General features: G+C 32.0%; 1 protein-coding gene across 3 annotated transcripts in view; it reads right to left on the bottom strand.

Moving 5' to 3' along the window:
* The window catches only part of LOC139487892 (uncharacterized), a 59,057-nt gene that overhangs the window by 16,966 nt on the left and 23,783 nt on the right, over positions 1–18,308 (bottom strand). For all 3 annotated transcript variants that reach the window (XM_071273092.1, XM_071273091.1, XM_071273090.1), the window contains 5 exons: positions 16,822–16,878; positions 12,886–12,942; positions 11,683–11,721; positions 9,766–9,927; positions 1,351–1,908 (listed from right to left, as the gene is read on the bottom strand). In XM_071273092.1, coding sequence (XP_071129193.1) covers positions 1,351–1,908; positions 9,766–9,927; positions 11,683–11,721; positions 12,886–12,942; positions 16,822–16,878 — 873 coding nt within the window. The remainder of the gene's footprint in view (positions 1–1,350; positions 1,909–9,765; positions 9,928–11,682; positions 11,722–12,885; positions 12,943–16,821; positions 16,879–18,308) is intronic.

Raw genomic sequence — 18,308 nt, forward strand, 5'->3', positions numbered from 1 at the left:
ATGCAATCTGTCATTTTGCACAACTAGCACCTAGCAATGACAGGGTATTTATAATAGTGATAAATCTTTAAGGATGCAATGCAATCTGTCATTTTGCACAACTAGCACCTAGCAGTGACAGGTTGTTTATAATAGTGATAAATCTTTAAGGATGCAATGCAATCTGTCATTTTGCACAACTAGCACCTAGCAGTGACAGGTTGTTTATAATAGTGATAAATCTTTAAGGATGCAATGCAATCTGTCATTTTGCACAACTAGCCCCTAGCAATGACAGGGTGTTTATAGTATTGATAAAATTTTACGAAGAAAGATAACTTTAATTTCCTATATTTCAATATTGAGTATAAATCTCACAGTATATACTACATTACAGTTGTTTGGTGTATATCAGAAGTCTTATTGATAGAAATTATTATAATATTCGAATTAGCTCTCGTCGCGATATAGCCTTTCTGTGCTAATGCGGCGTAAATCAAACAACAATCAATCAATCGTGATAGAACTTCTGTACACTAAACTGGTTTTGATCTTTGATTTTGTCATCTTTTCAACGTTTCCTAGCAACATATATGAAGATATAGGGGTAAACAGTTGGTTCCAAGAATTAGTGCAATAATTTAAACTTGTACCAGACAAAATATGGTCAGAAGTTCTGCACTTTAAAACATTTGGTAAAGTTAATTGTCTTTATCTGGCCTAAATTAGTTTTATTGTAAGGTTAATGTCCCTTTGATATTCTTCGCCTACCTTTTTAAATTTTAACGTGTATATAGATGAACACTACTTAATGTAGATCAGTATCTAAGCTTAAATAGGTCATTAACCTTTTTTGAATCACAATAAAAGCTTATGTTGATAGGAATGCAAGTATTAATCATTTCTTTTAATCATCAATTTCCTCAATATCTGGATTTTTTTAATAACAAAACAATACGCATATATCACTGTTTAAAAAAAGGTCAACATTCCCAAAATAATTTTCTTAATCCTTTTTTACTACGTACCATAAAAGATGATTAAAAACAAGTTTATTTTAGTCCAAAACCACGTTCTATTTGTTATTGTCATCTTCTGGATTTATGCAGCCTTTTCATTAAAAACAGTACTCGACGTTACAATTCCAACCATAAAAACATGAATTTAAATTGATATTGTTTCCTTCATATTTGATAAAAGTTATTTTATTTCAACAAAATTGAACAAATGAACAACTATGAGCGGCATAAGCTTGTACAAAATGTTGATGATTACAGAGAATTGTTATTAAGTATTTTTTTAAGAAATCAAAATACAAAAATTTGTATTTTCAACTCATTTACAACTGTACTATATTATAGGAAAACTTACAATAGTTACAAGGAAATCCATTTTCAATGGTACTTTGCACTGTGGCTAAATAAGATGTCGTTGGGGAGTAAAAAGAAGCATATAAGTCTGACACAGGTTCCACTACGGATGTAGAATAATATGATTCCTCTTCGGCTACTATCAGATAAACTCCATTATCCTTCAGACTTTGAGCAGCAATGTCTACGTCTTCGTCAACAACGCTATCAGAAATAACCATGATTACAACATCGCTAACATCAGATCGATCCCCATTCTCTGGTGTGAACATTGTACCCCTTGCATACTCTAAGGCGTCTTTAATATTTGGTGTTGCATATTTTTTTGATATACTACTCCCAAGAGCTTCAGATACGTCTGAATATGATGTGTAAGTTACAAAATCAAACTCCAGGTTTACAGTGGAACCTAATGTTGCCAACGATATCCTTGTTCTGGAAGGTCCAATTGCTGTTACGTTAGCTACATTTTTTACGAAGGTCTTAATATAACTAATGCGCCATGAAGAAAATGTAACATCAACCAAGAAAACCATGTCAAATACTCTTGGCGCACAACCTAAACAAAAAGTTAATACGCTATCAAATATATATTGGAATGGAAAACATTTAACAAACGTCAGATTTTCATGAACACATTTGACAAATGAGAGTCTCGCTCACATTCATTCTACACAAAAACTTGATTCATGGGTAAACACTTGAACATTTGTCGTGCTAGCAATTTTAACCTTTTAGACTTAGAAACGAGAAAGTGAGATCAGGCGCAAGGTTATATTTAGAGAATTCTTCTAGAGGGCTTTAATTTATCTTTTTAACTTGAAATTTCTTTTCGCATTGGAATACACACATTTATTCTCAAACCAGTTGTTGGCATGCTACGGGATATGTTCTTCTCATATATTATATGATGGTATGATAATAAACCCCTAATGGGAGGGATTGTGCTTTATTTTCATATAATGAAGATATAATCTTTCAATAAATTTAATTGAGGTCTTGAGCTGGCATGTTAGTAACTGCTAGTAGTTTTTTTTGTTAGTTTATGTATCATTGTCATTTTGATTTGTATCTTCTGTTACCTACCCTGACATCGGTATCGGAATTATTTTAAACTGAGTTTAACTGTGCGCATTGGTGTATGTTTGTTTATTTTACCTTCTAGAGACAAAGGTGGAGGGTACTTTAATTTCAGTCTGTAAAACATGGTTTATTTAGTCGTTGAAATAGGCTTTTAATAGCTACTAGTAACTGTTAGTACTCTTAGATCGGTACTTTGTGTTTCTATCTTTTTGTTAGATTGTTATGTGTGCTTAGTGTCGTTCTGATGAGCAAAAGCTTTTATTACTGATTTTATAGTTTGTTCGTATGCTGTGCTGTCACGCCACTGCAATAGGTTATGGGGGGGGGGGGGGGTGAGCGCCCATTATATATGTGCCTATCCCAAGTCAGCATACTAGAATTTAGTGGTTACAATAGGTTATGGGAGGGTTGAGCTCCCATTATATATGTGCCTATCCTAAGTCAGCATACTATAATTTAGTGGTTATGTGAGGGTTGAGCGCCCATTATATATGTGCCTATCCTAAGTCAGCATACTACAATTTAGTGGTTATGTGAGGGTTGAGCGCCCATTATATATGTGCCTATCCTAAGTCAGCATACTACAATTTAGTGGTTATGGGAGGGTTGAGCGCCCATTATATATGTGCCTAACCTAAGTCAGCATACTATAATTTAGTGGTTATGGGAGGGTTGAGCGTCCGTTATATATGTGCCTATCCTAAGTCAGCATACTATAATTTAGTGGTTATCGCTGCCTATCCTAAGTCAGCATACTATAATTTAGTGGTTACCGTTAATTGCTGTCTTCATTATTTGCTTTTTGATTTGTTGTATTTAAAAGTATAAATCAGGCCGGTTTTTTTCTTATTGTTTTGACGTGACTGAATCTTTAAAAGCTTACTGTATGGTAGTTGTCTCATTGGCAATCCTTTCACATCTCCTTATTTTTGAATTAAAAGTCTCATTACCCTATTAGATACAGATACAGATGATTTTATCAACCAATCACGATGCCCTTTGAATGATATCTGTAATTAGGGGCTGAAGGGTCGCAGCAGTCCATAATTTTATCTAAAATATCCATTCCATTATTCAAAATTTGCTATTTTTAATTTTCACACGTATTTTGGCATTTAGGTCCTCCGTAACCCCTCCATTGGTCATTGCGGCACAATCGGCAAGTTATATATATAATCAGGGGAAGAAGAATAGCAAAGGTGCAGTGAAAATTAAAAAAAAGACAATGTATAGTATTTTATTTTTTGTATGATTTGGTTCCATATATTAAACCAAGGAACTTCTGTTAAAAATAGCTAGGAAACCCACTAATTTATCCTCCGAAACTGAATACATAAATAAATATGAAATTTCAGAGCGTTATGGTTTTTTTTCTTATATTAATAAGAATATTTGTTCTGTTTAAACGTTGATTAGTGAATAATGAACTATTTCAATATTCATTATTTAATTTTGAATAATGAAAAATGAATAATGGACGTAATTCAGCGCGGTAAATTTTCTGTATGTTCTTAACTTCTTTTCGGTTTTGGCTATTGTCTTATTATTATAATTTAGTTCTTTGTGCCATAGACCTAATTTTTTTTAAACAAGATTTTTCTTTATTTATTATATAGCTCTGTGTATGATTTGATATATTTATATATATAATATTCAAGATTCAAAAATTTAAATATTTTCTGAATATAATTAACATATGATTAAAATTGAGAATGGAAATGGGGAATGTGTCAAAGAGACAACAACCCGACCAAATAAAAAACAACAGCAGAGGGTCACCAATAGGTCTTCAATGTAGCGAGAAATTCCCGCACCCGGAGGCGTCCCTCAGCTGGCCCCTAAACAAATATATACTAGTACAGTGATAATGAACGCCATACTAATTTCCAAATTGTACACAAGAAACTAAAATTAAAATAATACAAGACTAACAAAGGCCAGAGGCTCCTGACTTAATTGGGACAGGCGCAAAAATGCGGCGGGGTTAAACATGTTTGTATGACACAGGCACTTGTTTCTGTCAATGTGGGGTTTACTATCCATACCAGTACAAAAAAACACAAGGTAGCTAACGGAAATTTTCAATGTGTTCGCTTCAACCAATATTTTTTTAATTTCCCTTGATTTTTTCACAAATAAAAGTACACCAGTCTGTCGGTAATTGATTTATCTTTACAATGAAACAACTTTCACGTACCTTGAGAATACCCCTCAAACAGAATAACACACTTCAGATGAGAATTATTGACCTTTTTCCAGACCATTGAATTTGTAAGGACTTAACTTCCGGTAAACTTAGGAAGTTAATATAACTGTGCAATCCCATTGGTTTAACTCATCTGGTTACCTGTTTATTTATACTAGTTACCAGTAACCAGAAAAATATGACCAATGGGATTACACAGTTATATTAACTTCCTAAGTTAACCGGAAGTTAAGTCCTTACAAATTCAATGGTCTGGAAAAAGGTCAATAATTCTCATCTGAAGTGTGTTATTCTGTTTGAGGGGTATTCTCAAGGTACGTGAAAGTTGTTCATTGTAAAGATAAATCAATTACCGACAGACTGGTGTACTTTTATTTGTGAAAAAATCAAGGGAAATTAAAAAAATATTGGTTGAAGCGAACACATTGAAAATTTCCGTTAGCTACCTTGTGTTTTTTTGTACTGGTATGGATAGTAAACCCCACATTGACAGAAACAAGTGCCTGTGTTGTGAGATCTCAACCCTCCCCCTATACCTCTAACCAATGTAGAAAAGTAAACGCATAACAATACGCACATTAAAATTCAGTTCAAGAGAAGTCCGAGTCTAAACGACATTGACCGAAATACTTTTTGTAACCAATGTAAACAAGTTGGTGGCGATAATAACATACTCAGCTTCGACGTTGGAAATATTTATTTTCACTTCCTGCTAAAAGTTAAATTTAATAATAAGACATTCATCTGAATGATATTAAGATATATTTTTAGTTTATTTTTTTATCATATAGCAAATTTCATGGAGTACACATGTTTGTGTCAACCAACAAATATATCCATGCGCCAGGCTAATTTACGACACATATATACAATAAACGTGTGATAGAGGTTAAGAGTGTGGAAAAATAAATTCCTCGTCACCAATTTTAAAGAATTATAAGGATTAATCGCCCTTTTAAAGGAATTTAATGGTGTATAAACTAGACCAAGTCACTCACAAACATGAAAAAGTCCTTCGGAGATCCAGTTTATACACCATAAATTTCTCCTATAATAAATACTTTTCTTTAATTTATATAATGCTTTAAAACATTTATTATGAATATCAAGCTTATAATATGTAAATGTACCAGATGATGCAAAACAGGCACCTAGATAGATGTTTTTTTCAGACATTTTCAATTTAAACGTTATCATACTGGAATTAAATATTATTATTGATTCTACCCGACTTTTTTTCCAAATGTCATTCTTTAGCAAATGAGGACAATTCATTACATATTTTTACTGGTAGATAACAAAAATTATGTCATTAAATGTTACAGGTTCACAAGAGAAATCAAAAAGTTATTTCGTAAAGTTTTTAATACAAAACATATGATCTGTTAAGCCTGTTTGTTCTTTGCAAAGGAGCACATGAGTTTTAAAGTATGTTGATAGTGTTTTGTCTAAAATTCTATGTAATAATTACTGATATTGTCACTTATTGTAATTCTCTTAATTTATTATTTGCCGGAAGTGTCACACGCAGAATAAAATTGAGAAAGGAAATGGGGAATATGTCAAATCGAACACAACCCGACCATAGAGCAGACTACAGCCGAAGGCCACCAATGGGTCTTCAATGTAGCGAGAAACTCCCGCATCCGTAGGCGTCCTTCAGCTGGCCCCTTAAAAAATATGTATACTAGTACAGTGATAATGGATGTCATACTAAACACCGAATTATACACAAGAAACTAAAATTAAAAATCATACAAGACTAACATAGGCCAGAGGCTCCTGACTTGGGACAGGCGCAAAATTGCAGCAGGGTTTAACATGTTTGTGAGAACCATTCTTATAAAGTAACGTTATATATCTTTGTTACTAGAATCAAGGTAAAAAATTCCTTTTAAAAAAATCATTATTTTTGTTTATTTTGAGAGGGTAAAGTTATATACTGTCCATATTTTAATCATCGCGCTTAATATATTACTTAAACCGTATTATTATCCCTACAATCCTTTCTATCATATGTTTTCAAATTTAAAGCAAAAAATGCAGAGCAATGAGTAATAAATTATCAAAGGTACCAGGATTATAATTTAATACGCCAGACGCACGTTTCGTCTACATAAGACTCAACAGTGACGCTCATTTCAAAAAATTTATAAAGCCAAACAAGTACAAAGTTGAAGAGCATTGAGGACCCAAAATTTCAAAATGTTGTGCCATATACGGCTAAAGTAATCTATACCTGGGATAAGAAAATCCTTAGTTTTTCGAAAAATTCAAAGTTTGTAAACAGAAAATTTATTAAAATGACCATATAATTGATATTCATGTCAACACCGAAGTGCTGACTACTGGCCTGGTGATACCCTCGGGGACTAAACGTCCACCAGCAGTGGTATCGACCAAATAGTGCAAAAATGATAGAAATGTTACTAAAAAGGTGTCACTTCACGGGTTCAATCATAATCAAAATGTATATACTAATCTGAAGATCGTGTGTTATCAAATATTTTAGCTTTTTACAGTTTTTATCCATCTATTATAGTTTTCAAATTATAGTAGGCAACACAAACAAATGGATATTATAATGCTTGCGAGTTCAATATTTATTCTAAGATGAAAAGTATTCAGCAGTATTCATGCAATAACCATTTTACTGTTTAACAAACTTGAAAGACTGTTTCAGATATTTGAAGCTTTTCCACTATACAAAGTGCAATGTAATACACTTTGACACAGTAACTTTCTCGTTACGTCCTGTTGGAAATACTAGGTTGCTTTACAATGAAAAAGAAAATAACATTTTGAATGTAACTTACATATTAAATATGTGTAACGTTACATACTCGTACATTTATGTTATAGTTAACACCAGGTATGAAATTCATGTATAAAACAATCTAAGATATGCACATCCTAGTGTTTTTCTATCATTGATAATAAGAGGGCATTGATGGTTAAAACCTGAAGATAAAATTTCCTTGATCTATGTTCTACTTTAAACCGCGAAGGTCACGCTGAAGTGCGGATTTGATCATGCCGGAGTGCGAAAGTGGCATTGTGACGTGAACTTGTTGATAGCTACGCCGAAGTGCGATGGTGATAACGCTGCAGTGCGATTATCTGCATAAACCATATTTCTAATAGTTTTCATGTTGATGTAGAAGTAACTTCGTTTGTTAAAAGCAATTTTTCAGATTTCTTAGTTAATAAATGGCGTATGAAATACTACTACTAGATACAGTGAGAATTGGTAAACAGGGGAAATAATATAACCTTCTTCACCGGATTTGTTTTGAAATCATTAAAAAGATAATCTTTTTTACGTTTGATGGAGCGTGACATTCCCTTAATACATACGGATCCGCAGAAAGAATCTCTGTATTATAATTTTACGATATACGATGAAGTCATGAAAGGAACAGAGTAAAAATAAAAAGTTAAAGCAGAATTTTGTCTACATGTAGAAAATCAATGAGGATAATCTCTCATCTAGTATGCAACTGCAATTAAGGACATACATAGACAGTAATCAAATTTATAAACTTTATATCAAATAGTTATCAAAGGTACCAGGATTATAATTTAGTAGGCCAGACGCGCGTTTCGTCTACATACGACTCATCAGTGACGCTCATATCAAAATATTTATAAAGCCAAACAAGTGCAAAGTTGAAAACAATATACTTCTGATAATTATAACACATTTGTAGATTTTTTACTATCCATCACGCGTTTTATAGACCATTAAACATCATCGTACGGACCATCGCACTCCGGCGTAAACCATCGCACTCCAAATTGACCATCGCACCTCAGTGTACCCTTCGCATCTCCTAGTCCTACATATGTATATACATAAAATATTGTCGACAACGTTTACATTTATATGTATAAACGACCTTATCTGTGCTGTTTGCAATACATTATTATTAACAATATCAATTTTACTACCTAATAAGCGTATTTTTACAACTAATGTCCCTATGGTGATGCTGGAGGCCAAAAAAAAACCCGAACATAATACAAACGTTTCAGCGCTGATCAAACCAAAAAAGGACCGAAGGTGAAGCCAATATGTACCAAAATCGGATATATTAGCATATACTTTAAAAAAAAAGTTTTTAAATAGATATAGGAAGATGTGGTATGAGTGCCAATGAGACAACTCTCCATCCAAGTAACAATTTATAAAAGTAAATCATTATAAGTCAAGGTACGGCCTTCAACACGGAGCCTTGCCTAAACCGAACTGCAAGCTATAAAGGGCCCCAAAAATTACTAGTGTAAAACCATTCAAACGGAAAAACCAACGGTCTAATCTATGAACTACATAAACAGACGACAACCACTGTACCTCAGACACTAAAGTCTTTTTATTACAATTGGTAAAGCTACAGATCAGACGACTATACTTGGATTGTTTTCATATTGCAGCCGTTCCATATGAATTAGATGACCTACAGTAGAAACTAAGACATCATTCTTTTATCAATACTGGAACACACCTGCTAAATCGCGGGCATTTAGAGTGTATCTAAACTGTTATAGGATGATTTTTGTTTTAAAGATTTTATGACTTTCAGGAAAGGCGACAAAAGCCTACGGGACAGGACAACATTTTTTAGCCCAACCCTTTTTAAAAATCAGGGTTTTTTTTTAGTTTTCTATTAATTTCAATTATTTTCGCGTTTTTCTGTATATTATGGAAAGACATATACAGCTATAACCCTATAATATATTACCACCGCTGATACTTAACTCGGAATTGATAGTAAATAGCATATACAATGTACACTTTATTCATAGTATATGTACGTTCATAGTATACAGCACAAAAATTGTCCTGTCCCCCAGGTTCCTACGTAATCCTACAAAGGCATGATGATCAATTTAGTGTGGAAGAAAGAGAAGCGACACACACATTGAGGTCTTCTCATTTAATAGTATAGATGATTATATAAAATAAAAGGAGGTGAAATATCTGTCATTAAAAAATATTGCCGTAGTTAACAGGGAGTTCTAAATAAGAACCTTTGCTAAATTATTTTTTTTTTGCATATTGCAATCTTATCTCGGAATCTTGCGTGATTGAGTGTTGAAAGACAATTAAGTACTTTTCCCACTTACATTCACCATTTACACAATCTTTAGACTCCTCTGAACTACCAGGACAATCTTGACCTCCATTCGATGGAACTGGATTGTTACATGACCTTGATCTGTATTGTTTTCCTGTTCCACAATATGCATTGCAAGTTGTCCATGTATTCCATTCCCCCCATTCTCCGTCTGTAATTGAACACAGATATATCTATATAATAATACTGTTGGTGTGCTTTAAAACTATGGTCATGCAGATCAATGTGAGGTTTTTTTTCAATTCACGTCTCAACCCAATATGGAACAGGATATAGAACACCCGTTTCTGCCTGAATGACTTTGTCACATGCCTCATACAAATATATATAACTAATGTTCTTTAAGGAGGGTATTTGCCATTTTTTGGTCTTTGAAATTTCATAAAAAGGTAAACGTTTTCAAGCCTTTTCAAATGATGTTATTTTATTGATAAATGTACAGATTAATAAATAAATTTGGTGTATTTACGGCTGTTGTTCGTGTGATTCTTTGTCAATTGTGTTCTCCAATTTATTTATATTGTAGTCCTGTGTTGTCATTTTGATGTTATATTTCACATGGCCATAAAAGTGCGAGGTTTGGCATGCCACAAAACCAGGTTCAACCCACCATTTTTTCCTTTAAAAATGCCCTGTACCAAGTCAGGAATATGGTCATTGTTATATTATAGTTCGTTTCTGTGTGTATTACATTATAACGTTGTGTCGTTTGTTTTCTCTTATTTTTGAGTGTAAATTCACATTGCGATAAGACGTGTCACGGTACTTGTCTATCCCAAATTCATGTATTTGGTTTTGATGTTATATATATATGTTATATTTGTTATTCTCGTGGGATTTTGTCTATATGTGTTACATTTTAGTGTTATGTCGTTGTTCTCCTCTTATATTTAATGCGTTTCCCTCGGTTTTAGTTTGTTATCCCGATTTTGTTTTTTGTCCATGGATTTATGAGTTTTGAACAGCGGTATACTACTGTTGCCTTTATTTATTGGTTAAAAATATTACTTCTATTTTCAATATTGTCAATTTTTATGGCGACAGCCGACTCTGACGTTGTGTATTCATACGCCAACATGTGTGTACGTTGTTATTGTTAATAAAAATAATATAAAAAGTTCTTTGAGCCTTATTTTTGACAGAAATTTATTTATAATGAATGGCAATAATTAAGTTCGGATTTATTGATCCATAAAATTATTTTTTGACTCTTCACATTTTACATAATCCGCTTCGCGAATTATTTAATGTGAAGAGTCAAAAATTAATTTTATGGTTCAATAAATTCAAAATAAGTTATTGCCATTCATTAAGTATGTAATTTTTAGAGTTTAAGTATAATTTTGTCATATTTTAATATAAGAGCAGTAAAAACAATATCATAAACGAAAAAAGAGAATGATAATATATCTTTTTGATAAGATATTTACAGATAGTGTAAAATTATAAAACATTTGATTACAATGTATATGAAAGAATTTTGTAGTTATTTATAATAACGAAATCGGTGACTTAATAATAATATATTACTTTAACATATATAACGTTCATTTAAATCTTACATTTTCCTACAAACACAGGTGAATTGCACGGTTTTTGAAAATAAGCACACAATGAAAGGGCCCAAAGGGACGTCTAACAAGGAAAACACTCGATATTTTTTTTTCTTTTTTGTTGAAAGGTTGGTATAAAGTGTTCTGTCTGAACCTGAAATATTCCAAAAATGAAGGTTTATTCTTGCTCTTAAAACTCAGGCCCCGGTTGAGGGATTTTCTCGCTGTATTGAAGACCCATTGTTGGCCTTCGGATGTTGCTTGGTCTTTTGTCAGTGTATTGTCTCTTTGACACATTCCTCATTTCTGTTCTCAATTTTATTGTTTGTAAATTGGATATTTTGAAAGCTTACCCTCAGGAGGTAATGTTGTTCCTGGTGCTATTGTAGAGTCTGTTAAAAAATTAAATTGTATTTATCAAAAAAATATATATGATAACATGGAAAGTTAAACAACATAGCTATGATATATGTTTTGATTTGAAAACTACGGATATGGGTTAAATTATTGTCGAAGAAGGTAAAAGAGGGACGAAAGATACCAGATGGACAGTCAAACTCATAAATCGAAAATAAACTGACAACGCCTGGATAAAAATGAAAGAAGACAAACAGACGAACAATAGAACACATAACACAACATAGAAAACTAAAGAATAAGCAACACAAACCCCACCAAAAACTAGAGGTGATCTGTGTTGCTTCGGAAGGGTAATCAGATCCTGCTCCACATGTGGCACCCGTCGTGTTGCTTATGTTATAACAAGTCTGGTAAATAGTCTAATTCGGTAGGTCAACAATCAGTTGCAAACTTGAAAAACAGATAATCAGTTTTCTCAGTAATGTGTGATGCAGTGACAGTGTATCAATGCAAATCATATCTAGGTTTACAAAAGATGGTGTTGTCTGTTTTTATTGGACTAATGAATTGGGGTTACCACTTTGATATATTCTCTCTTTCTCCCTATTACGACTTCTTACTTCTTTGATTTGTGCAGAGTGTATATAATTCATTGCTGTAGACTAACCTTTGGTAATTAGAAAGATTAAAAATAATACCGGAAACGAAGGTAAATTCAACAAAGGGGGGAGTTTACAAAACATGACAAACAACAAGAATGAAGTCCACAAAACATGACAAACAACAAAGAGGAAGTCCACAAAACATGACAAACACTCTTTATATCAACCAACGGAACGAATGGAAAACATCAGTCACATTCCTGACTTGCACTGATCAGACTTTATTATACTATAATGTTGATGTTTGCTAAGTAAACATAAGGCATTGTTGTACTGTATACTGATCTTTGGTAATACAATTTTAACTTCATTGTCCTTGGGGTATTTTGGATAAACATCAGGCTTTGCTGGAAACTAGTTTTAGATAATACAGCCCTGTGTACTAATATATGGTAAAATTGTATGAAACAATATCAGTATTTATATATAGCAGACTCTAATTTGTCTATGTATGTCAACATCTCTATCTGGCTTTTAAATACCAACTGGCGTTTTTGATGTACAACTTTAATAACATATGTCATGTTTAATCACCTTGTGCTTCAATCTTTACTGTTGTAGCTGTAGTTGTTTCAGCATTGATTTTTGGATCTACATTAAAAACGAAATGTTGTAAGAACAATGTGTGACAAATTAAACATGAATAATTTCGTTCCATAAAGTATTAATTGGTCTGAGGAAATCGTACTCCATAACATGAACTTAGGCCGTGTTCACATTGATCTAAGCTCGGTGTTGTGTTGTCAACGTATATTTGTTCCTAATAATATTTGTTCCTGAAGGAAACAATATTATAATAATATTTGTTCTGCGGAAATTGTGTCATGGAATACTTTTTCCATCTGTATTATATTTGTTCCTCTGATAACAGGAACTTATCTTATATATTGATGAGTATAACAAATGTTCCTTTTTATGCTGAAGCTTAGTTTACACCTGATTGATTATTATATAAATCAAAACAGGTTTTAAATGCTGATTATATTCTTAATCAAAACAGGTTTTAAATGCTAATTATAGGATTATTATGTAAATAGAAAAGTGTTTATGAGTTGGATATTATATGTTATTCAGGTCTCAGACAGGGTATATACTGTGACATTCCCGGCTTAGAGTTTATATCCCCTGAGCCGAAGGCGAAGGGGATATAAGCCCTAAGCCGGGAATGTCACAGTATATACCCTTTCTGAGACCTGAATTACACATATATTACGGATTACCCCTGACTTAATGTTATTTTCCAGTGCAGGTATTTGTTGACAACACATATATATTGAAAAACCCAACCTGATATGTTCGGCATACGTGAAGGATTTTCTAATTTGCTGTGAAAATAATTTTATCGTGTATGTAATAATTCATAATAACACTTTTAACATTAAATTTAAGTATTAAAAGTGTAAAATGCGTGATTTTGTATCAAAAATGTATTATTGACTGAAGCACGTCATTATTTTCCCTCTGTGAGCCTCTGACAGTCTGATAGCTTTTGACTACGTCACATGGTAACCGGTGTTATGATGACGTTTTTGAGGTTCCAATTGGGGATAAAAACGTCGTATATACCCCGGCAGTTTCCTGAATATATACTGACATCTCTGTGTTGTTATCCAATCACAAACCTCGACACATTTGTAATCCGTAATATATATATATATATTCACCTGTACACAACACCTGAATGTATACTGAAACACAGAGACTGATGAGTATGAGAAAACATTTATGTTCTTAAATGCATACCAGTCATTGTGGATAATTCAAAAATGATTGTTTAATATCTTCAAGATCGGGAACAATTATTTGCCATATTCACGATACCTGTTCTGATAATAATTGTAAATACCAATTTACCAATCCGGCATTATTAATGGATAGAATATAATAATATTTTTGAGTCGGAAAAGATATTATATAATTTTTTTCCAAACGGAATATATATTGCATAATATTTTTTCCAATCGGAATAATTATCATATAAGATTTTTTTCATTTTAATGAGAGATATGTCAAAATGATAAAAGTCAAAATGATAAACTGTTATACCAGTCATAAGATGAAATTTCTACCATAATTTTTATTCCAAAGATAATTTATTATGTAATAAAACATCCTATTGGAATTTGTTTTATGTGATAAAAATTCTGAGGCCTCGGTCCTTTTATTATGTAGATGGAATAAATATCACATAACAATAATTCCAATTGGAACTTTTGTTACATAATAAATTATCTTTGGAATAAATATTATGAGGGAACTTATATTCTGTGACCGTGTTAGTGTGATTCACACGTAAACTAAACATAATTATGTTCCTATTAATAAAACTCAATGTTTACATGTAGTTTAATAATGTTTTGTCTACATGCAGTCGATAGGTAGGCATTGTGTATGTAAAGTGTACACAAAACAAGGTATTTAGAACATGAATTTTACTAGGTATATATAAAGAAGAAATAATTTTGAATAAAAGTGATATTCATAACAATTATTAATAGTTCTTTGAAGAAATATTTGTCTAAATTTTATATATTTATTTGTTATAAAAAAGACTTTAGGAAACTTTATTAACTTTTTATCAAATCTCAAAGTATTATCATTGCCGAACACATAATTCATTTGAAAATATCTTTCCGAATCGAATGGAGGTACACAGATATATTTGTTACTGGTCTTTACTCAAACAACCCTTATAAAAACATTACTAACAAGAATGTGTCCATAGTGCACGGATGCCCTACTCGCACTATCATTTCCATGTTCAGTGGACCGTAAAAATGGGATCAAAACTTTAATTTGGAATTAAAATTAGAAAGATCACATCATAGGGAATAGGTGAACTAAGTTTCCAGTTGATGTAACTTCAACTTCATCAAAAACTACCTTGACCAAAAACTTTAACCAAAACTTAAACCTGAACTTCGCACTCTCATTTTCTGTGTTCAGTAGACTGTGAAATTGGGGTCAAAACTTTAATTTGCCATTAAAATTAGGAAGATCGTATCATGTCGAACATGTGTACTAGGTTTCAAGTTGATTGGACTTCAACTTCATCAAAAACTACCTTGACCAAAAGCTTTAACCTGAAGCGGGACGATCGGACGAACGAACAAACGAACGGACAGACGAACGGACGCACAGACCAGAAACATAATGGCCCTCTACTATTGTAGGTGGGGCATAAAAATGTGCGGTAAATTGTATTGTTTATCTAGTATCTCAGATTCGTTAAGATACAATGAGATTAAATAAAACCGATCACTTATAAATAGTTTAAAGATTAGAGTTTCACATTTATGTTTACTTATTTGTAAGACACGATGATGTTTAAAACATTTGTAATTGTTATTCGTTTATTGATCGTGATTCGAATTTAAAACAAATGGGGTTTAACGTCTTAACTGTTTATGGATTGTTCGTTGTGACCTTATAGATATATTTTATTGATTATTTTTCATTGGATTTTTTTTTGTATTTGCCAATAGCACGACAGCTATTTATATTTTATATTATTTCTTTTGTAGAAAAATCTGGAATGTTGCCTTAATTAAATAACGAAGAAATATATACAGAATATCACATAACAGATTGACAGGTTAATATAGTTAACAATGCCTGCTATGATAGGTCAATGTTGTTCGAAATTGTACTGGAAAAGATAAAAATTTAGTAGTGGATTGGCGGAAAATTGTAAATTTTGTGAGTGAATATTTGATAAAGTCTGTATTATAAACAAGTCTATAGAAATTTTAGATAAGGGGTTCACCAATATAAAAATTAAATCCATGAAATTTGGTCTTCTTCAGACATGGATCCAGGATTTGATGAGCGATTTATTTAAACGTGTGCAGTCTTTTTAAACGTTTCAGTCTTTTTCGAATGGACAGAAAAAAATATTCCAGTCATTCCTTATAATTTAATTCTTAATTTCATTTGTAAGAAGTAAAATTTGAAGAGGAAAAAAAGTGACATCACGGTCACATGACAAAGTTATGTTTATGGGCTGATTAACAAAACACCTTCAGCCAATCAGAACCCGTGTTACACTCAAAATTAAATTGTGTGTACTAACATATGATGAATAGAGGCAACATTAGTATACTGTTGTTCAATATTCATAAATCGATTAATCAAAATTAGGGTTAAGACTTAAAACCGAGGAAAACACATCAACTGTAAGAGCAAAACATCGGACACAATGAATATTAACAAATACTAATGCCAACATACATAGAAACTGACTATTTGCTAACAACTCCTTTATTCGCGAATTGGCATAAAACATTTTAAAAATAAATGGTAAGTTAAACCTGTCTAATATCATATCAGACTTCATATAATGGAAACCCTTAATTTTCTATGATTATCAAACGCTCTCTTCTATCACCTAAAATACTAACTGACATTTCACAAATACTGCCTAACTGAATTTGAATTTCACCTTTTATAACAATGATAATGTATACTTACCATCTGGTTCAGTCTCCACCGGAGTAGATGTTGTTGTCGCATAATTGATTATAGGATCTACAAGGGAATATGTTATGAATACAATGCACAACAATTTAAACATTAATTATTTCGGTACGAAAAGTACAAATTACACTTAGGAATAAGTTTGTCAGCTGACCTTTGGTGCATTCCTGATGAAGGTTATTACAGAAAAGCTCCTCGGACGCATGAAGTTAAAAAGTGGTGTAATATTTTCACTGTTTATCAAACGGAATACAGAGATTTGTTCCAACTTATCACTTGTACACCCTTTTGTGGTTATTTAGTTATTTGTTAGAATCACAAAGACTTGGCGCTCAACGAATTTATATTCACTAATTCTCAAATTCTTCCCCTTTTGTTATTCGTTTTAGCGATCATGATTCGAATGACATAGAAGAACTTTATACAGAGTTTTAAGTTATCATTGTAAAGAGGTTGAATATTGTGATCTTTATGCATGAATTATGGTTCTATTTAGAATTGTTGAGTATCTGGTAATTACATCTCAGCTGTTTCTTAGTATCATATTTTTACATTATTTCTTTTTATAAAAAATATGAACAATCTTGCGCATGATATATAATGAATAAATAAAAAAAAACATTAACCATTTTCTTTGAATTTTGATAATAATAAAAGTGTAATGTCCAACGTCTGATCTTATCTCTATCTATCTTTATATCTGATTAAAAGCGCAAAAACTACAGTTAATGGGTTTTCAATCAGTGTCTATAACTGCTTGTGGTAAAATAGTATGAAAAATATCCGTATTCATATTTTGCAGACTCTAATCTTTCTTCATTTGTCAAAACGCTCTTACTGACTTTTAAATACTAACTGGCATTTTATTAATACTACCAATTTGGATTTGACGCACAATTTTTTAAACATGAAAATTATGTTGTAACTACTTTCTAGTATAGTCCACACTGGTGTAACTAAGGTTGTTTCAGAATTGATTAAAGGGGCACTAGCTACGAGATATATAAAAAATCTAAAGTTTGATTTTTTTTCTGTTCAATCAATAATGAAAGTGAAATAGTGAACTAATAATTCGCTTTTTGCAGCCAAAAAGGTTCCATTTTGACAAATTACGCTAAAAAACATTGATAATTAGTAATTCACTTGCAAGTGAATGAGTCGACCTCTTTAAATCCGTATTCATGTGACCTTCAATTTAACCCCTAGCTAGAAATTGACAACGCATGCATTGTAGTGTACTGGTTATTTAAAGAAAGAGAATGTCAACAATGAAAGTGAAACTACGGTAAATCATTTGAATACTAATTCGATGCACATAAAATCATTCTTATACGGTTAAAAACAATGAGAAACATCTATTTTTAATCTATTAAATAAAATCAAACAGACCTCTACAAATCCAATTGCACGTGCTGGTTTAATCTATTCATATCTTTATTTATGTTTACATCGCTTATATGGTCATCTGAGGTCAAATCGAT

The sequence above is a fragment of the Mytilus edulis genome, chromosome 9 (assembly GCF_963676685.1).
Source record: "Mytilus edulis chromosome 9, xbMytEdul2.2, whole genome shotgun sequence".
Lineage (NCBI taxonomy): Eukaryota > Metazoa > Mollusca > Bivalvia > Mytilida > Mytilidae > Mytilus > Mytilus edulis.